General features: G+C 35.1%; 2 protein-coding genes across 4 annotated transcripts in view; both read right to left on the reverse strand.

Annotated features, from left to right (window-relative positions):
- The window catches only part of LOC142983926 (uncharacterized), a 241,187-nt gene that overhangs the window by 67,211 nt on the left and 150,626 nt on the right, over nucleotides 1-23,350 (reverse strand). The gene's annotated exons all lie outside the window — the stretch shown is intronic.
- Nucleotides 3,484-5,324, reverse strand: LOC142983944 (tubulin beta chain). The gene is made up of 2 exons (XM_076131162.1): nucleotides 5,158-5,324; nucleotides 3,484-4,857 (listed from the first exon to the last, which is right to left on the reverse strand). The coding sequence occupies exons 1-2, from the start codon at nucleotides 5,212-5,214 to the stop codon at nucleotides 3,571-3,573; spliced, it is 1,344 nt and encodes a 447-aa protein (XP_075987277.1). The 5' UTR covers nucleotides 5,215-5,324; the 3' UTR covers nucleotides 3,484-3,570.

Below are 23,350 nucleotides of genomic sequence, written 5' to 3' on the forward strand. Positions count from 1 at the left end.
GTCGTACTTTAGAATTATAGTGTGATAGCTCAAATAATACAAATACTCTATCACATATATTGCATATAAGCATGTCTTGTTAGGTAAAGTAAGATAATATAATATCTTTGAAAATGCTTATTAAAGTATGTGTTTGTAATCAGGGAACAATGTATAAGGTAGCACGGGAACTTTGTTAGCTGTACTTAGTAATTCTAAATAGATAAATAAATATTAGATACTACTAAAGTATTATATAGATACTATTTAAGTCTAGTCTCTAGTCCCTTAGGTTTGTCAGTAGTTTGGTGACATAAAAATATTTCACCCAACTTTGCTATCAGCGTCCATATAAGGACCCAAATCTATCAGAGAATCTCAGTTCGATATTTTCATAAATAAATATCTATCAAAACAAATTACTTGAAAAGTTGACATTGACGAGAAAAAATAAAAGTCAGCACTAATTCCCTAATAAATAAATTCTGATAAAAGCCCAAACTGTCCAAGTGTCAAACACGTTAAAAACTTGGCGCAAGTGAGTAAACAATTCTATAGTACTCGATATTATTTCGAGTGGTAACTCGATCGATCGACTTGTGAAATATTTAGTGCACTTATCAAATTTTCATGTGAGATATGAGATGATTTTATTAAATAGTTGAGTTTTATTTGAGATTTATTTTAGGAAGTTGTCCAAGCTTCTTGTTCAGATTTTAGATTCATTGTTATGTTAAGATCTAACTTTGTTAATGTGTTTATTTTCAGAGATTCAGGTATGTTTTCCTTTCCTCCTAGAGTTGACGGAAACTAGATTTTTTTTGCAAAGAAGTATATAATGAATATTTCATAATTCAATAAATTTCAATAAATTCAGTCATCCGGTACTTACTAGTTACGGACCGTAACTTTCGCTATAATGACAATTACCGAGAGTATCGTAACTGTGATAAGGATTGCTCTGAAAACATATTCTTATTTTATTTTTAAGTATAATGAACCAACAGCAAAATAAATGTTAACATTAAGTATCAAGTTCATTGAACAATAACCACCGTTACGCTAACTAGCGTTCTAACCAGCTATTGTCACAAACCGTAGTGTAACATAAAATCCTTGAAACCGATACGGTAGCTCTCATACGAAATAGTGTAGGATCCAGCTATTTATCACAAGCCGCCGTCACGTCCGATCCTAGCATTAGAGCAGCTCATTCAGTGGCTCTCGAACATCTACACGATACGATATCACTCACACGGACCTTTACACGAGCTTTAAGCGTCTATATTAATATTATAAAACTGTAAAGTTTGTTTGTTTGAACGCGCTAATCTCAGGAACTACTGGTGCGAATAGAAAAAATATTTTACTGTTGGATAGCCTGTTGTTGGGGAAGGCTATAGGCTATATAACATTACGCAGAAACAAACACAGAATGAGGATTACACACTTTCGATTAACACATCTTTTGAACACTAAGGATAGATCAAAATCGGTTCATTTATTTAGGAGCTACGATGGTACAAACTAACATACATATTTATAGTTACGTGATACCTATAAGATATTATTTACCTTTTATATACACTTTAATCTATATAAAAAGTGATTGTTTCACAGTTTTAGGTCTAAACTTAAATGTCTGCCTCAAGACCCTTTCCGTAATGGTTCGACTGGTACGTGCGAGTCACATCCAAGTCGAACAGCTTTCGAATAAGTGACTTTATTTCCGGGCTCTGGACGGCCGCTGAATTATTTAACATGGCTATTTGTGAATCGACTTATGTTTTATATTCTGCTATGAGATGCTTGGGAAATAACTTTCATGATTGCCGTGACGGATCAGCACGCATGGTTTTTATCAGTGAAAGAGGTACGGACAGCCTCTCATAGTCCAATGGAATATTATTCAGGTGCAGCGCAGACGACATTATAATGCAGTAACGCACACAACGCGCAAAAAGTCCGGCGCGTTACTACATATAATTGCGTAAGTTCTATTTTCACAGACTAAAAAGTGCGTCAAGGATAGTGTCGTCTGCGTTGCACCTTAGCCTTATATAAAAGTGTCCTACCACTGACAAGCACACCTGTAGAACTCTTGGTCTTGTTCGCCTGCAGGGGTGTGGTCTCTGGTTATCTCTAGAAAAGTCTCCTTAGCCGCTAGGACGTCGCATAGAGCAGATAAAAACAAGAGTCCTAATCTAAAAGGATTCAAATTTTATTATGAGCTATGCATTGCCTACCTACTTTTCAGCCCTTCATAGCAAAATGTACAACAAGCAAAATGAGCACGGCACTTAAAATGTACAAATCGCATAATGTGCAAATGGCAAAAAGAGCAAATCGCATAATGTACAATACGCATAATGTGCAATACTTAAAATGAACACTATACGCAAAACGAGCAAAAAGCAAAATGTACATAATACTGTTAGGGCATGTTTACAAGACCGACTCGTGGAGATTTTTTTCTTTGATCGTTAGTATCCTAAAATCAGCGGGTTTTGTTCTATATACATACATAAAATAAATAATAATAATGATAATTCCTGAGGCGTGGTATGAAATCCTTGAATCATCGCCAAATACCAACGCAATGAGAGCCTTTAGACTCTACTTCGAGCGGACGTGGTATCCCAAGTTTAACCCAAAGATTCTAAGCTGTGCCAACCAACGACACCGAACAACTAATCCTGTTGAAGGTTGGCACAGGCGTTTGAATGCCAAAATTCCGAAAAAGATAAGTTTAATGTTTTTCATTTATAAATTTAAAAAAGAAGCTATGTTCAGTGATAATAAATTTAAAAAAAGCATATTTGTGCCGGCAATGAAAAATAGGAGAAAAGCAGACATCGTCTTTGATAAAAAGTATAAAAAAATACTAAACAGTTTGCATATTAAAAGTATTTCCGTTAAACAATTTCTTCTACAGATGATATATACAAGACTTGCATTTTAGTTTGTTTTCTTTAAAGTTTAAATAAATAATATAATTTCAACAGAATTAGTTGTTGCGCAAGTCCTCATTGCTTTGTTATTTGGTGATGATTCAAGGATTTCATACCACGCCTCATTAAGTTCCCTTTATTAATATATAAATAAACTTATATTGAATGTGAAGTTGTTTTATTACAATGCTCTATGAATCCAACAAACCCCAAGCTAAGAAACGGCAGTAAGTGGTTAGTGTGAACGAAGGCGACTATGTACATTTTGCTTCTTGCTCGTTTTGCGTATAGTGTTCATTTTAAGTATTGCACACATTATGCGTATTGTACATTATGCGATTTGCTCTTTTTGCTATTTGCACATTATGCGATTTGTACATTTTAAGTGCCGTGCTCATTTTGCTTGTTGTACATTTTGCTATGAAGGGCTTTTCAGAACCTAGTATCAAGAGGGGTTTAGGTAAGTAGCTATTTATTCATTCTAAGCTTTATAAGGTTTTATTTCTCAGCGTCATAGTATGAAGATAATAGTGCGGAAAAAAATAAACCAATAATTATTTTATTCAACTGTATTTACGAAGTAAAACGATAAATACAAAATATAAAATATAACGCAAATCTTATTAAAACTCAGTATAGTCTAGTCTCCTTCGTCACCACCCTCCTCCTCTTCGTCGAACTCGCCTTCTTCCTCAGCAGTAGCGTCTTGGTACTGCTGGTACTCAGACACCAAGTCGTTCATGTTGCTCTCGGCCTCGGTAAACTCCATCTCGTCCATCCCCTCTCCAGTATACCAATGCAAGAACGCTTTACGTCTAAACATAGCAGTGAATTGCTCAGAAATACGCTTGAACAACTCCTGGATAGCCGTAGAATTCCCAATGAAGGTAGCAGACATCTTCAAACCTCGAGGTGGAATATCGCACACAGCGGTCTTCACGTTGTTCGGAATCCACTCGACGAAGTACGAAGAATTCTTGTTCTGGATGTTCATCATCTGCTCGTCCACCTCCTTCATAGACATACGGCCTCTGAAGACTGCGGCCACAGTCAGATACCTGCCGTGGCGAGGATCACACGCAGCCATCATGTTCTTAGCGTCAAACATCTGTTGAGTGAGCTCTGGCACAGTCAGAGCTCGGTACTGCTGGCTTCCTCTAGACGTCAGTGGCGCAAACCCAGGGATGAAGAAATGCAGACGAGGGAACGGCACCATGTTTACAGCCAGTTTCCTCAAATCTGCGTTCAGTTGGCCAGGGAACCGGAGGCAAGTGGTGACTCCCGACATCGTCGCAGACACCAGATGGTTCAAGTCTCCGTAAGTCGGCGTGGTCAGTTTCAAAGTACGGAAGCAAATGTCATACAGAGCCTCGTTATCAATACAATAGGATTCGTCAGTGTTTTCCACCAGCTGGTGCACAGACAATGTGGCATTATAAGGTTCTACTACGGTATCCGACACCTTTGGCGACGGTACTACGCTGAATGTGTTCATGATACGGTCGGGGTACTCCTCTCGGATCTTCGAAATCAGCAAAGTTCCTAGTCCGGCGCCGGTTCCTCCTCCTAGAGAGTGTGTCAGCTGGAAGCCTTGTAGACAATCGCAGCCTTCGGCTTCCTTTCTGACTACATCTAAAACAGAGTCTACCAATTCCGCTCCTTCCGTGTAATGTCCTTTGGCCCAGTTGTTTCCTGCGCCCGACTGCCCGAAGACGAAGTTGTCAGGTCGGAATATTTGTCCAAAAGGTCCTGAGCGTACAGAGTCCATCGTACCAGGCTCGAGGTCCACAAGGATGGCGCGAGGCACGTACTTTCCTCCCGTGGCTTCATTGTAGTACACGTTGATGCGCTCCAACTGCAAGTCGGAGTCGCCGTGGTAGGTGCCGGTGGGATCGATACCGTGCTCATCGGAAATTACCTCCCAGAACTGAAATAGATGACAGACTTACGTCAAACACAGAACCGCTCAAATGTGACGGATGGCTAAATGATTTAATGTCGGATTGGTGCGACCGTGGATCTATTTTCGGCGACATCGAAAAATGGATAGAGAAATTACATTGCTATTTTTACAACTGTTCGGAAAATTTGTTTCACGATTAATACATATCTATAACTCTCTCCAAGAGTAAAAAAAACGACTGCTTTGAGATGAATAAAATACAATGAAGACGACGCAATGTGAGACCTAAAAAGTGTAGTAAAAATACAAGTAAAAGAGTCTCACCTTAGCACCAATTTGATTGCCGCATTGGCCAGCTTGTATGTGCACTATTTCCCTCATTTTTAGTATTAAAACTTATCAACAAAGAGCTTCCAAGACCGACCGATAACACTATCGACCTACGAGATAGACAGACCTAAAACAAATGCGACTAGTGCCGTACAAAACTGTTGCCGTCACAATTCAAATATTTTTCGAATTCTAGTCGACCGGTGGTAGATTTTATTACTTTTTATTTTGTGGCCGATCTTTTTGAGTTACGTTAGAAACTCTTTTTGGAATTTTATTGAAGAGAAAGTGGAAAAATAGCTAAACTTTAACGCGGTTTCACACGTAAGATTTTTTCTGTTTATTTTAGTGACCCATCTAAATATAATATGTAAAGGCTCAAAGGTAACTGATTGACATAGCGATCTATCAACGCATAGCCCAAACCACTAGACTCATCGGGCTGAGGCATACAGGTATATGTTATGATGTTGGCATTCGCTAAGAAAGGATTTTGATCAATTCAACCTCCAAGGGGATAAAATAGGGGATGAAAGTTTGTAAGAAAATTCTGTCTTAAGTCACAAACCACGCGGACGAAGTCGCGGGTAAAATCTAGTACAATATATAGGGCAACTAACAAAAAGCGCCACTTGCTAGGATTCCAACAAATTTCTCTTTCTTCTTTTCTTTTAAAGACCCTTAAAATCAAGTTTAACTAATAATGAATTGACTACCAGTAAACCCGGAAAAAGCTTGATAAATAGTATTTGCCAATATTAATTCAACGATGAATATTAACGGAGAGGTTATAATAATATTCTAATTCTATGTCAATAACCCTTTATTCATGATTCCCTTAAATAATCTACATAAATAACTTAGCTTTTAACTTGACTAACTGATTTACATTGATTTACCCTACATCTGTATTTGTGGCGTCATCGGCAGTAAATGCTGAACATGCCTCGGGTTCTATTCCCAGGTCAGGCAAAAATACTATTGGTCTTTTCTAGCTTATATTAGAATATTTCTTAATAGTAGCCCAGAGTTTGGTAATGTGCCCGGTAAAGGCAATCGGTTCACCCCCTTTTAAATAAGACTAATATTGTTAAAAGCGAAACAAGTGTATATTGCATACACTCCAGCCTATACCTTTGGGTATAATAGGGGTGATGTATTACTTTACATTTAACAACTCACATTTGGCGCTTATAGTCGGCCAATCGTCGGTAAACGATCTGCGGGTTAAGCGACCCTAAGCGCGGTCATTCCATTGATGGGTAGTCGCTCAGTGATATTTTAACTGAGTGCCCCTGTCATCAGGAGGGTGCGTAAAAAGCAGGTTCCGTTTGAACTCAATTAATATAACAGTCGTTAAACCATTTCAAAGGCCTTTCAGGCGACTTTATATACTATACCAAAATAAATAAAATAAACTTAGTGATCTATTCCCGTAGGTGACATTTAATTTGATATTATCACCTGCTATTTATAGTCCGGTACCCGTATGTGTAGTCGCGTTAATTTGAAGTTCTTAATACATTTACTCAGTTTAGTTTTAAAGGATAGAAATTAACGTTTCGTTTGATGAGTGTTGATTTGGGATTCGGTAGTTTATTGACATTTTTGTTTGTATTAAAAGGACTACAAGGTTTTAGGCTGAAATATCTTGTTAAATACGTAAGTAGATTCAAGTTGAATTACGAAGAACCCATAAACTGTTGTTTAGTTCAAAATAAAGTATAAAGAAACTGTTTAGAGATTTTAACGTCTTCATTTTCCTTGGCCTGTGTTGTGGCCCAAATGGTTTTAAGTTCATGTGTTTTGTTAATTCTTTAATTATTATTTTTTCTGTTTTATATTATACTAGCTGACCCGCGCAACTTCGCTTGCTGCTTCGTTATTGTAACATTTTTTACTGCTGCTCTGCTCCTATTGGTCTTAGCATAATGATATATAGCCTATAGCCTTCCTCGATAAATGGGCTATCTAACACTGAAAATCGGAGCAGTAGTTCCTGAGATTAGCGCGTTTAAACAAACAAACAAACAAACTCTTCAGCTTTGTAATATTAGTATAGATTGAAATTATTTTTCATGCTTAGTTTACGCCATAGAGCTTGGATAAATACGAATAATCACAATTTATTTTAACGCGATAAATAGAGACAGAAAAGTTGCATATTAACCCATTTCTTGAAATTCAGGAACATAACTTACCCATTACCATATAACACGGTTTACCAGTAATTATCCCAAAAATATCTTTTACACATTTTAAAGCGATCATTTTAAAATTGTGCCAATAACGTCACGTTTTAAACTTATTTCATTTTCACGTACGAAATAAACTCATAAATCTATGAAGTCTGTTAAAAATTTAATTTTTATCGACAGCTTTGCCTTGTATCTATACTAATATTATAAAGCTGAAGAGATATGTTTGTTTGTTTGTTTGAACGCGCTAATCTCAGGAACTACTGGTCCGATTTGAAAAATTCTTTCAGTGTTGGATAGTCCATTTATAGAGGAAGGCTTATCATCACGCTACGACCAATAGGAGGAAAGTACCAGTAAAAATGTTACAAAAACGGGGAAAATTTTGACCCATTCTCTCTTATGTGACGCAAGCGTAGTTGCGCGGGTCAGCTAGTCAGTGTATAAACCGTTGAATTTGTGCCGCTTTCGAGCACATTGTATCGAATAACTGATACACTCGGGGATTTGGGGAGAATAGGTGAATATTTGGTATATTCTCACTAACCAGCCATCGAACATATGCCTCATTTATCTCGTTTTAATGAATTTCAGCCTGTTCGGATAAAAGCTTTGTGTTTGTTTGTCAATTCAGTTTCATTTTGATGCTTCAATAAGTTTTTAGATTATGTATGCGTTTTATAGCTGTTTGTCGATGTTTTGTGTTCAATAGTGAATGGTTGCTCTTCAAATGAGTGGTTGGATTTTCCTAGGATGTTACTCAGAAACTTTTTATTATGGATATCTACTAAAAGCGTATGAGGGAAGGAGTTTCGATTAGTAGTTTATATTTTTGGTTATTTATAATATTCATCATTGTATTTTAAATATTTATATCTGAGACATACCTGGTAGTAAACAATTTCCAATAAAAGTGAAATTCCTTAATTATATGTTATATAAGAGCCTCGTTTTGTATTAAGTTACTAATTAGATCGCAAAATCTAAAAATACATACTATCACAGACCAAACTAAAATTAGTTCGAGCCCGTAATTTAATACAACTGACACAAATTAGTAGACTATTAGAAAATAGCTTTACTTTGTTGTGGTCATTAACGTTCGCCGCTATTTTATTGTGAAAAATTTCAGGATAATTTTAGGTAGGTACATTGCGTTAGAATTTTTAATAAAAGAGATAATATGTTTAACTATCTTAATGCATACAAAATATCAGGCTTTTTATACCCAACGGTGTAGGCCGAGGTGAATGACATACACCCGCATTTCGTCATTATGTCAGTCCCATATAATAGGGAGCGAGTTTATTGCCATATACCAGGCACTTTTACCGAATCCGAACTACTATTTATTGAGGACAACCTAATCAATCTCGATGCTATATTAAAATTGCATCCAAATAAATTGAAATCGTAACAGCTTTCCTGCAAGGCATGGATTCCTCTGAGTCCCTCTGACAATAGAAACCTATATAAAATATCTACAACTGTAGAGGAACGAGGTGATCATGTTCCTCTAACACAAAGGGAGGATCCGACCAGGCGTGGTGATCATGCCTGGTGGGCCTAGGCTGCCCCGACTGATTTAGCCGGGAACTTGTATATATAGCGAATTGCAGTGCAAACTTCGATAGCGCGAGTCAGGACTTGTGACGTCAGTCACATTGCGCGTGGTGGTGGTTGTACGCTCGTCGCAGTAGATGTCGCTGTATGTAGCGATCCGCTACACAACTTCCCACCAACCTAAAACCTTAAACTTTGTTAAAGGCTACAAAAACAGTCAACATACCTAAATGATTACAAGCGTTTGATCTGAATAGAAAGTTAGGCTTTCGTCTCAATCAAAGCGAAGAACTTGTACACTTCTTGACAGTCATATTATTGACGGCAAAGTAATACAGTTAAAAAGGGTTGAAGAAGCTGAAATAGAATTTACGTTACTCGGATCTTTAGGTACAGTCAGCTCCAAAAGTAGCTGAGCACATGTCTTTTGAAACCCTCTATACTGAAGTGTGCACATTATTCCATGGAAAAAACTTTTGCCATTGATTGAAATGTTTAATTCTAACTCATTCTACCTGATTTTGATTTGAAGGCGCCCATAGCCAGTTGCGCTCACTGGTCGGTAAACGATCTGTGGGTTAAGCAAACCTTGGCGCGGTCATTCAATAGATGGGTGATCGCATAGTGGTATTTGAGCTGGGCTGGGGCTGGGGATATCTCCGTGCTTCGGAGGGCACGTAAAAAGTCGGTCCCGATTGTTGTCAATTAAGATAACAGACGCCCGAAAGCCACGTCAAAGGTCTTCAGGCTGCTTGAACAACTTTGACACTAGGTTGACCACTAACCATACGATAAGAAGAGGAAGACCTGATTTGATCATTTATATATTAAAGTTACGTAACACAGAGGTTTTGTAAAATATGAAGTTGTTCAGCTACTTTTGGAGCTGACTGTACGTTCCTATGTTGTACGTCGTGTGTGGTATATAAATGAGGAATTCGTAGAATGGTGGTAGTATGATGTTGATTTTGTATTATACTGGGTACTTTCATAATATGGTATATTGCGATAGTTTTACTTGAATATAAGTCATACCTGAGCGTGGATTCCAAATTCCACAATTTAGAGGCGCCTATCGCAAAAAAATATTCATCGAGTAAAAGTTATGAATTAATTTCCTTAAAGATATAATTTCCAAGAAATATCAATAGCGTTTTCACTTTTTAATACTTTTTACACATTTCTTTCAATAGTTCATTAGAGTTTTTATTAAATGCGTTCAGTAAACAGCTTAACTTATGACTAAAAATAAGTAATCTTGCACCCACTACTCAGACACCATCCATGATAATTATAAAACCACTTAAATCTAACCTAAAAATGAAAGGTAAACATATCCCTATCTCGTTCCCTCATAAAGCGTAAGAAACATATATTATCTCGTATGAGTTGCATTACATGCAAGTAGCTCATCTCGGCGTCATCGTGACCTCGTTTTATTCGCTTTTACCCCTCAACTTGAGCGCAATGCATGAAACAGAATGCTCTATGAATTTTTGTGGGTTTAATTTAGTTTTATGAATGTGTTTTTTTAATACGTACAAAATTATGTACCGAATTGCTGCCTTTTTGGTCAAGCGATAGTCTACTCGCCAGTAGTAGCAGATATGTACATCTGCTACTACTGGCGAGTCGGATTTGGTTTATTAGTTTGGTCTGTTAAAGTGCTATTTGGTGTTTTTGAATTTTTGTTGGAATATTTTTATTGTGTGTGGACACGTTCGTATATGGCTTGCCTCTACAGTAGGAAGAATGTTCTAGCACTTTAGTAACTTTGTGGCCTTACATTATGATCGTAACATCCCCTACACCTTAGTATTCACTAAACGATTTTCTTGAGGTAAGTTCACGAAGTGAAACGCTCCATTTAAAGTCTTATTTTGTAGTAATTATTATCAGAAGTTGGACATAAACTTAGATCAAATAACGCCTTTTCAATGGGGGTGTTAAACAACGCAATATTTGCTTCTCTTAAAAGCATATAAAATACTTCAAAATGTCTCATTAAAACTAAAAACCTGGAGCAAAGAGAGCAACAGGCAAATATAAATTATAAGTTTGATTCATAAGATCTGCTTACCAAAGTTTGTTTTAAAGGAAAAACATTTTCAGCATTTTCTGAAGAAAATCGCATGCTCTTTAAGTTTTATTTGTTTGAACTGTATTCCTTTCTGAATGTTTATAGACTCGAGATTTTCAGGGATTTTGTATGTTTGTATGTATTTGAACTTCATGTATCGTGTGGGATTGTGGTCAGAAATATAAAAATGGTGGGAGGCGTGGGTGCAAATCTCGGTGAAGTTAATGTTTTGTGTTTCTACTGATACAGACGCAAAGTTACTCAAATATCGCTTTGCTTGAACCAAATTCAAGCAATATTCGAGTAAATATAACTGCACGATTGGCACAGAGGTTAACGGGTTACCTCGCTGCAATAGCCGTAACGCTGCGTGTGGTGGGTTCGAATACCACTTAGAACAAATATTTGTGTGATGAGCATGAGTATTTGTTCTGAGTCTGGTTGTAAATCTATGTATTTAATTAACTATGTATTAAAAAGTATTTAAGGATATTTATCAGTTATCTGGTTTTCATAGTACGAGCTTGACTATATTTGAAATCAAAAGAATGTGTATGATTTGTCCAATGATATTTATTTTTGAAATTTATTGGTTGTGTTTATACGCATATTGCATTAAGTAAAACTGGCCTGAACTCTGCCTTTTAAAAATATCTCTATTAAAAACTTGAAGCAGCGAAAATCCGATACAAAAATGCCAGACATTTTACATGAAAAATGTCCAAAAATAAACCCATTTAAAAGTATAAGCAATTAACACCTCCATACTTAAACTCAATTACTCGAGTGGGCAATTTTGAGCTGAAAGTCGGGAGTAAAAGCCAGTCATCTGATGTGGAAATGATATGTTTCGTGTCGTCTCTTTCACTCTTATTACTCTACATATATGTCTATCTCACTCTCCATGACCTTTCACGTTATAATGTAATACACTGTGAAACTGGGAATCCTTTAGTTCGATTCAAAAAGCAAGTTTTAATGATCCCTTTGGATGTACAATAAACTTTTTGCTAAATGTACCTTTACGTTTTGGTTGTGAGTGCGTTAGTTATTACTGTAAAATATGGTTTATTATTCACATTGTAACAATATCTTTCAAGAAAATCTGACTGTTTGAGTAGAGCCTAGTTTGTGACTTTATTTTCCATATTATTTATATTGCTTATAACCTATCTATTTGCAATATTTCTTTAGAATATTCGTAATCGTTTTTGGTTGAACGAGTAACAAATGCTTACTATATAATAGAAATTTAATAATTAATACAACGTGTTCTTTTTCTTGCAATTGTTTCGTTTATCAGCTTAATAAAGAATTTCCAGCCTACCTACAACACAATATATTCCTAAAAAATCTGTGTTCCTTGAGGTGAGACGTAATTCATTAATCAAACAGGCATAACTTCTCTAAACAGTAAAACGTTATACAACCAGCATACCTTTATATCAAAAACATATATGAAGTTGTACGACCAAACACATTAGCATTATTGATCTGATAAGCACAATCAGTGATATCTCGTGAAAGCCTAATGTGAGTGCATTCGTTCAGATAATGTGAGTTCAACAACATTTACGAAACTGTTATTTATGTATGCGTAAGCTTTTTAGGTAATAACTAATGTGTGTAAGCTATGTAAATAACTATGTACTTGATTTTGATATACGTTTTGCATTTTTTTTGCCTCATTTATAAGGATAATTTTTTCACTTTTTCACTACTAAAATAATAATACTTCGCAGGAGTCACAGCTATGCGTATAAATTTTCATTAAATTGAAATTTGGCAAAAATTTCTATGTATATAGTATGTTTTTTAGATTTAGTTCTTGACAACTTACAATTCATTAGCATTAGCTGACAACTTTTTCATTACACATCTTGTACAAGCGAATTAATAAAAAAAAAAATCAGCCAAAAGAGAAGAACGCATTTCCAGCTTCAACGTGCTTGTAGAAGCCTTAGAACTTGGAAGATTGGAAACACTCGAACGACTAGACAAAGATTTTTCAGACCAACCTTGCATAAGATTGCTTGCCCAATCGTGTAGTTACCAATGAGTTTAATTTTAAACATCCTTTTACTAATTCTCAAGCAAATTTTTACATTCGTCACATGTATGTAAGTCGGAGTAAATTGAAGTCAGCCATCTGCCACCATTGTTCTGTTGTCACGTAAGATTTAATATTAATGTGTACTCCGCTTTACATCTCGTCCCACTTTTATGCGCCTCATAATGTACGGCTAAAAGGGTACCTTACAATTAGTTTTTTGATGTACCACTGGCGGGTCCGTTAAAATTTAAAATAAGTTTTTAAACGCCGAAGAACGTATAAAAATATTTTAGACACATATTGCTATTCTATTTTCAAAAACTATGCGCAACACTATACCTACTTGTCCCAGTTCCTTAGTCAGAAAGTCCTCAATTCGCATTCATAATTTTGATGGCCTCGGGCTGATCCATAGAAAACGTCCTCTGTTTTCTATGGGCGGTCCAGTAGCGGGAAAATGGACATAATTTAGTAAGTCCGTATTTAAATATTAAATAATTAAAACAGTTTTTCATTTAGCCATTTGAGAGAAGCACTTCGTTATTACGGATTTCTAAAATCTGCTTCATTCTTATCTTTTCTTTTATTCTCAAACGATCACCAAGTATCAAAAATACTTATTCTACAACCCTAAAATAATAGGATAAACCGAAAATAGGAAAAAAATTAACCCACCAAGTTACGTTTAAGCGTAGGCGTCAAAATCCATAATCCATGTCACGCCATGGAAGCATTAAGCTTTATCAACCACGATCAGATCAAAAACAACAATAATTACGATTATCAATCAACCACTAACTGTACCATTTGATTTATTGAAGTGCTTATTTTATTTATTTTGATTTTTCAGGTTATATCGTTACGGCATTACGGCCACCAGGGTTATATGAAATTCTTCGAAACTGACATCAACATGATGTCCATCGATAAATTGTCACCCGATATCGGTTAAAATAATATACCAGACGCGAGGTAAGATACGAATCTTGGATGATTGTGAGTTCGATTCGTGGAAGGGAAAATTTGGTGAAATAATTGTAGTCTGATTGTAGCTTTAAATGGGAATTCTGAGGCGCTCATAGCCGGTCGGTAAACATTAGTTAAGAAACCCTTTATTCTGTAGATGGGTGGCCGTCCAGTGGTATTTGAATTGAGTGTCTCCGCGATTCGGAGGACACGTAAAAGCGTTCCAATTTAAGATAACAGTCGTTAAGCCATGAACAGTCTTTCAAGCGGCCTGGACAACTTTGACACTAGGTTGACCACTAATCATACGCTATAGTAATAACAAGTGTAAAATCCTTGTAATAAGCCCATTTTTTGTTGCCATAATAATTCAGAGACGCAACGCCCACAGGTTGGTATTATATAATTCCTTTAATGGTCAATCTAAAATAGCTTCTAGAATAATTGTCAGAATTGAAGGTTTGGATAATGATTTGTCATTTGATATTCAATCAAGGAAAACGTTTGGTGATTTGACGTCAATTTGAACTGCTTGTGGTTCTGACTTTATTGAGTCATTATCGACTGTTTTTGTTCGAAAAATGGGTTCTAGTATATATTTTCAAATTTATTTAAATAGCATTATAGATAGCTACTTTAGTTTGTTACTTTATTACGGCTAAACTAATAAACGTATTTTGACAAAATTTGGTACACAGATAGTTTATCGCAAGTGTCAACATAAAATATGCTTTTTACTTTGAAAATTTTTCACGCTGATGCGAGAAAAAGCTAGTTTGTATTTTTCGATAAATAGCCAGTTGTCGATAACCGATAGTGGAAGGCAATCGTGCTTTAGGTAGTTTGATGCCAAAAGTATAAACATAAAAAAACAGGCAGAAGGAAATCGAAATATTCGAAAGAAACGTATTCGAAAGAAATCTACAACAAAACGAACTATTAAACAAGTCTAAATAAAACCTAGAATTTCTTCTATACAAGGAATAAAAGCACAATATTATCAGGAATCGTTTCAGCCGTTATTTTACTGCAATCAAATTACTTACTCGTAGTTTACAGAGCTGAAACAATGCGGTTTTCCTGTATTCCCTTGTTTTGTACCTGCTGAAAATACTCTGATACCATATTGTAGGTTTTACTGTATTTTGCCGATTACGTACTGTATTGCTAAGGAACCTAATGCTTTGTTTAACCGACTTGAAGACAAGGAGGTGGTTATCAATTTGTCACTTGATAACCACCACTACATAACATTGTTATATGTTATTTATCACGTATGTTTAAATTTGGATGAGTCATGATGATTTGAATTCCCATTAAAAATTCATCTAGAAGTGAGGAGTAGTTTTTAAGTTGTGTTTGAATAATACATACATACTTATATCCATCGTCATAATCTTTCGGATAGTAGTAGTAGGATAATCTACCTATAAGGTATGAATATTTTGAAAAACATTTAATTAAATTTGAGCTAAGTAAACTGCATTGTATTGCATTGTGTTGCAAATGCGAAAAGTATGTATAACATGACATGTATGTGTATGTGTCTGAGGTAGGCTTCCGACGATTATAGTTCAACTTTTATGACATCATTGCCTCTCTTTGTTATTGTAGGCGATCCAATATAGGTGTAATAAACTTTTAAAGTGCATTGTGAGACATAGGTACGACTTCAGGCTTGCTACACACATGTTATCGTTCGGGTGTAGTACAACAATATCCTTTCGATTCCATTGTTTTAGGAATTTTAATCCAATTGATCCTGTACGTGCCTTATCCCGACAGTTATAAATATATTAAAAAAAAATCCAATTTAGTTTAGTTGTTCAAAAGTTAAGCGCGTATGTGCATGCCGGTGGTTATGTCATTTTAATAGACAATGAGTAATAATGAAATATTACATCAAAGTAGTTATCTCATACTAGACATTTGGTATCAATATATAAAACAGTATTTTCTACTTCCGCGTTAACACAACACACAAACCCAATACCCGTATCGAATAAAACTGGCAATTTCTCCATCTCTTCACTACAATAGTAATTTACTATATTCGCCCGTATCCAACAGAATTACGTCCTAATGGCAGGCAATACAGAAACACCTGAGCTTCAGTAAAATTTTGATAAGTACGGGATTACATTAGCTAGTAGAAAATCCTTTTATTTTTTTCGGACCCCAATTTCACCTATTGCCTTATAGGGCTTTTCTTAAGGGCCATTCATTGAACGTTATTTGAATCCGCAATAGGTTTGTATGGAACTGTTTAGAGGACAATTTCGAATTATGTGATTGGGTTATTAAGAAATTGGTTTTGGGGCTCATTTTGGGTGTTTGTACTGTTTATGCTATGGTTTTCCTTTGTCTCGTTGTCTTTGGGACATGTGGACGAAATTGGATGGCGCTATGATTGTTTGTTTTATACGGGTGGTAATTTTTTGGGTTATATTATTGAATTGGTGTATTAAAATGGATTTAAAAAATGTTGATAGATTTGTACTGTTTGGAAATCTTTTTATGATATAGGTAATATCTTCAATAGAGCTGTGTTATGTTAGCTTAATTATTGCTTGTTTAAGTTTATACTACAGAATTTGAGTAAGGCAAAATAAGATTGTGTCTTACATTCTTTGGTCTCTACAAATTCTGAGGACAAGATAAATGATTTCATTTCTATATGTATTTATATAACTTTGCAAAATATTATCATCCTTACCAAGAGCTCGCAAAATATACATTAGTCTCATAAATAAATATCAAAATGGTTGATGTTTGAACAGTAGAAGCCATAACTAACCTCCGGTAGCTAGTTAGATAAATTTAGCTGCATTTTATAGTTTGTGGAACCTAGTCTAGAATAGAATTTCAACTGTGGTTGAGTTTATGGTCCAAGTTGAACGACGAAGCGAACAAAAACTTTATAATAGTGTTAATATGACTTATTGCTGTATGTAGTGATGTAAAGTTTTAATATAATTATTTTATTATTATATAACTCAGTGCTTTATAATAGTCTCTAGCATCCCACAGCTGGGCAAAGAGGTCTGCCATCTTTTTGTTATTTTGAGTGGATAATATCCTTTTGATCTATTGTACGAATATAAGATGCAAAAAGCTTTTTCTTTAAGAAAATACCTAAACATATAAATCATATTGTGTCTGTCGACTTTTTCAAATGAACAAACAAAGGACCTAGAGTTAATAAGTACATAAAACTCAACCCAAAAGTATCCTCAATTCCCTGCTCAAGGTGGTATAGCAATGACCACCTCAACCGATTTCTTGAATCCTACAATAGTTAAAAATCACCAATTTATAGTATAACTAGAGGCCGCCCGCGACTTCGTGCGCGTGGAAACCCTTCCCGTGTAAATCCCGATCCCTCGGGAACTCCGAGATAGAAAGTAGCCTATGTGTTATTCTCGGTCTTTAGCTACGTACATACCAAATTTCATCGTAATCGATTCATTAGTATTTGCGTGAAAGAGTAACAAACATCCATACATACATACTCACAAACTTTCGCAGTTATAATATTGGTAGGATTAATAAGAAAGTCCATCGAAAATGTCCTTCCAATAAATCTGAACAACATAATTGTCTAAATTGTACCACACGCTTGAAAGTCCAGCTTCCTGGTGGAAGGTTCCCCAAATTGCAGCATCTATACATCTACGAGTCTAGCCGAACTAGGCGACCTACTTGCGGTTATTTTAGCTATCCCACACTACCTAGGACTTACGTCACGAGCGCCCGTTAACTACTAACTTACGTATCTTATGTTCTTTAGCAAGTTTTTGGAAGTGAAAAGTGGTATTGGCACTGTTGAATGTGATGTAGATTTTATGTCTTCCTTAAGAGGTTTTGGTGATAAGATTGTACTTTATTATATGTTGCTTTGTCATCACTAAGCCTACTTATAAAGCATGTCTTCGATTAGTATGTCATTGTGTGCAAAAACCCTAATCTGCATCAAAACTGACTGACAAAGGTGAGTTGTAGAATTGAAAGACGTATCTATATTCAATTTTAGCTCTAAGGTAGCTTAGTATATCGATAAATAGATTGATTAATGGAACTAACATAGATGTAGAAACGTTTGCTAAGCCTCTGCCTACAACTTCAGTTATAATTTATAACTGATCTTTTAATTAGCCTTAATCCGTATCTCACAGCCGCGTAAAGGTCTCATTCAAATGTCTACAGTTTCTCACATTCTCTCGGTACAAAAACTAAAGAAGGAAAGGTTTATGTTTGCTCAGCATTCAAATAATAATTAATTAATCAATAATTTATTGACAAATTTTACTGTGTTATTGTAATTATACTGTGGCAAAATGAGACATAAAGCCAGGATCGCCAGGAAGTTAAATAAAGAAAAAAAATGGAGCATTATAAATAGCTTGACTATTCAGACAGTGCAATAATATTTATTTAAATGCATAGTATCTTCATACTTGGTTATTTCAAGCTAGAAAGCTAAAATAAAGCTGTAACAAGCGTCTATTTGCAGTGTTGTCTCATAGCTTACATGTAGTTTATAACTCGTGGAGCTGGTAAGTGGGTTATTCATGGGTTAGAATAACGGATATAGTTAGGAGACAGTTCGTTCGGGGTTAAAATAGAAGCTTCAAAATGTATATTTTGACAAAGTGGGATTATGTCTCGTATTATGAAAAAGTATTTTGATTGTTTTAATTAATGATATATTTTTTGGAATGGTTATAATTAGGGCTGTAGAATAAAAGTGGATTATTAGCGCAAAGGTCTTATTATTTACTTTGATTTGCTATACCTAAGTATGTTTAAAATTTCCGTTGTAATAATAATAATGTTAAAGCTAAAATATATTGCTAGCTCACAAATACGAAAAATTATTTCATAAATTTTCGCGAATATATTTTTTCACATTCTTCAGATATTTTTATTATTCTTTAATTTCGTAGATTATTAGACATAGACATTTTCAGACACTGAAAGAGGTAGAATAGTACAACCTACAGATGACCGTTAAAGGTTTCTTATTCCTTTTGTCTCTAAAAATGCACATTTTCTATTTTTTCCCCAGACAGCTAAACTTTCCTCGAACGAAATCTATTTGTCGTGAAACAAACGCATTACAAATTCGTTATTCGACGGTATACAATGTATTATCAAATATTTACGAAGAACAATTTACATGGAGCGAGACCAGCTGATTGTGGACTGTTTACCAATCGTTCGCGGTTCACTGCTTTTCCACTGATTCGAGGGTATTCTTCCAAAAAGAATGAGGGGATTCTGTAAGAACTTGTTATCATTTTGAAGGTTATTTCTTTTCGATGGTGTTGAATTTGCTGTGTCCGTTTAATGAGGCGATTAGGGTGTTTTTTTGTTTTAATTTACTATAGTCTAGAGGCTGCTTTATGTGGTTTTTGTTTTATCTACATAAGTATGTATTTAGAAGTATATAAGTATGTTTATCAGTTGTCTGGTTACCATAGGACATGTTCTGCTTTGACCAAAAATAAAACAAATATTTATTTATATCGCGTTCTGTTATGGTCCTAGAAAAGATGTGGACGAAGTTATATTGCTCATATTCTTTATTTATTTTTAAAATAAACTATACATTTGACGTGTCGAATGTCTAAGTAGTTTTGTGGTTTGCATATTTTTGCGAAAATAAACAGGTATTCACAGTAATATACTTAGGTAAAAACTGTAACCTGGATTATTTTTGAGAAGGCGGTAGTATGATATAAAATAGTTTAGATACTAAAACCGTAACGATGAAAGTCCTAAACTAAAATATACTGAAACTTGAAGTCTGTAAAACAGAACTGAAATTTTCAACTTGAAAGTTGTATTAACATCAATCTTTGCGTGGAACTAGTCAGTAAATAAAGATTAACTTTCTCCCTACTTCGTAATTGTATTATTCCACTGTTGTACCAACTTAGCTGTTGTATCTATTATCTGGGTGTGCTATTTTTCTTTTGATTAAATTCGTTGCGGAGAACACAGCCGTTTCGTAGCCGTAACTTTTGCTGCAAAAGATATACGGTACACTCGAATATTTCGCTTGAATTTCTTTTTGTTAACGGTTTGCTAGTTTCGTTCTAGTTCTGTTTTGTTTTAGTTTTAACTTATTTCTGCTGAGATACGATGGAAATTACTTTATAATTCGTGTAAACGATGTTTTGTACCCAAGGTACACATATGCAAAGGATATCCTAAGCCAAGCCATAATTCATGATAGAGTTTATTATATAACCAGTGTTATAACCCAGTTACCTGGGCTATAACACGATACTCTTCGGTACTACTAACTACTAGTCTGTTGTCAGAATTTCAAGCTTCTGTCACGTGTTAACGACTGTCAAAGATCTTAAAATAGTTCCAGAATAATCTCTCGATACTACAAATTTTGAGCTATAACCGCTTCATATACAGCAAGTTATATAGTTAGAATCATTAGTAGTCAGTACGGAGGAACATTTGCATAGTCCAATGTTGAACGAGTATATCTGTAACGAACATCACTGCCAATCTCGCTTCTGAATATAGCTGTATTATATTTAGAATAGACGTGCTTATATTCTAATACTTGCTATCTTGTGAGATGAAACTATTTGTATCAAGGTTTTATGAGCATCTTTAGGTATAGGCTCAGTTAACAACAGCCGCGCGGATCGATCTCTGAGGTTAAACTATGCTTGCCGAGGTTGTTCTGTAGATGGGTGACCATCTTATATATATCGAGTTCCTCCGTGTTTCGGAAGGCACGTTAAATTGTGGGTCCCGGCTATCAATTTCGAAGATCTTTGACAGTCGTTAACAGTAGTCAGAACCTTGAAAGTCTGACAACCAGTCCTACCGAAGGCTATCGTGTTATAACCCAGGTATTAGGTTATGGAGGTCAGATAGGCAGTCGCTCCATGTAAAAAAAATGGTATCCAGCTGCATCCGATGAGACTGGAAGCCGACTCCAACATGGTTTGGAACAAAGGCTAAGCCAATATATTTAGGTATAGGTTGTAAATTTATCCACAAAGTATGCATTTACAAATTTATAGGTATGTCTATCAGTTGTCTGGTTACCATAACACAAGCTCTGCTTAGTTTGGAACCAGATCACGGTGATGCTATAAAATCAAGAATGTGAATAAGGAATAGGTCTCTACCTACTTATTTTGATTTTATGCATATATCATACAAAATCAGAAAAACAGCACTTTACAAGATTATATGGAGCGTATCATGGGTCAATAGTTTGTAGAAAGGAGGACTATAAGGTTCAGCATATTGTCATGCGAAATAAATACGAAACATTTTCTTACTATTATACCCAAGGTAGGTATACATAACTATAGAAACATAAATATAATATAATGCAACAGGTCTTAAACGTGATTGAAAATTAAAGGTTAGGATACCCTTTTTTTAATTTTACTGCCTCAAAGTTTTATACTTAAAATATATTATACATATACACTTCATATTATAACCTAATCTAACCTACAACTAACTCATGCCATAGATTCAATAACAACTTGTAATTAAGTAGCCAGATCGTCGCTGTAATACCGTGTAACGTTCCCGGGAGATTACCCCGGGACAACTCCCGGGATACCCCGGGAACAGATAGTAATCGAAGTGTTGTACAGTGACCGTATTTTATGCGACAGACGCGTCGTGTGTTGAAATTTTCATCGGATACTACTCTCGGTCTCGTTTTGGTTATTTTAGAGTAGAGTTTTAAAGATTATGTTTTCTTAGAAGTTTGTTGATGATTTTGACGTTGAACATAAACATACATGTTTAGAAAACTAAGGTATCATTAAACTAGATTTGACCTTGTGGATATCGTGGGGGGAGGTCTATGACCAGCAGTGGACGTCTACAGGCTGATATGATACAGAATGATGATGAAGATATCAATATGGGACTTTCTTGACCTATTAATTTCCTAAATATGTAGTTTAGGAGAAAAACAGATGTACTCTATACCAGTACGGACCCGTAAGCTGCTACAGTATTATATAACCTCCTATGACTGTTGGATATTATGGTGACAATGATAGCTAGCACGTTAGATAGGAGTTCTATAAGTTAGTGGAGACAAAACATTGTTCTCATCTATACTAATATTATAAAGCTGAAGAGTTTGTTTGTTTGATTGATTGTTTGTTTGTTTAAACGCGCTAATCTCAGAACCTACTAGTCTGATTTGAAAAAATCTTTCAGTGTTAGATAGTCCATTTATCGAGGAAGGCTATAAGCTATATAAACACGCTACGACCAATAGGAGCAGAGTAGCAATAAAAAATGTTACAAAAACGGGGAAAATCTTAACCCATTCTCTCTTATGTGACGCAAGCGAAGTTGCGCGGGTCAGCTAGTTGAGTATATATGTACGTACCAAAAAGATTTTTGTTGCCAAAGGATGTTTAAAATTGCACTTCAGTATTCACAAATTTCTCTTTCGAAACTGCAGATGCAAATGAATGCAAATAGTATTAGCTAGATTCACGATCAATACAAAGAGTTGAAATGATAAAGTATCAAATTCTTTGTGATGTTTATCAAATTCTTTAAGATTTATTGCAACGATTGTTCTCACAGCTAATTAATTCATTGCTTGGAAAATAAATTGTTTTTGAAATGTTCATTAGTATTTTTGCAAGAGAAATTATGTAAATGGCCCTGTTTATTGCAAATGGTATACAATTGAATAGAATGAATTTAATTTTCGAAATTAAATTGAATTTTAGAATATTGTTTGTTTTTTAGAAGATAATAAAATGATGGAAGAAATAAATGAAATGTTTACTAATTACCTTGTTATTTGAAAAATAATTAGGTGTCAAAAATAGCCCGAATTGCTTCGAGAAAAGGATGTTACGGCCGTGCCGCTTTTTTTTGCTCGACTTGCGGGGGCACTTCCGTGCCCCCAGATATAAACCTTAGTTTTTGTTACTAATTAGACATAGTTCATAATGACAAAAGCTAAATAAATAAGAGATATTTCATAAAACAGAAATATGTATGATATAAGTTATTATTCTAAGTTAAAATCATTTACGTAGAAGTACCGGGAATATAACGAAATATAACAATCAAAGTACCTACCTAGTAGACCGTAGAAGCCGTTAAAAATAACCAATCCGTTTTCTTATAAGACCACACTACACGAATTCAGAACCAGCTCCTTTTGAAGCCGCTTAAAACAAATTATGTCTTCTATCGGCACTTATATTTTCAAAAATCACAACACTTGACTTTTTAAACAATACACAAGTAGATATGAGTCTGTCTGCCTGTATGTATGTATGTTCATGTGTC

Source organism: Anticarsia gemmatalis, chromosome 25 (genome assembly GCF_050436995.1).
Source record: "Anticarsia gemmatalis isolate Benzon Research Colony breed Stoneville strain chromosome 25, ilAntGemm2 primary, whole genome shotgun sequence".
Lineage (NCBI taxonomy): Eukaryota > Metazoa > Arthropoda > Insecta > Lepidoptera > Erebidae > Anticarsia > Anticarsia gemmatalis.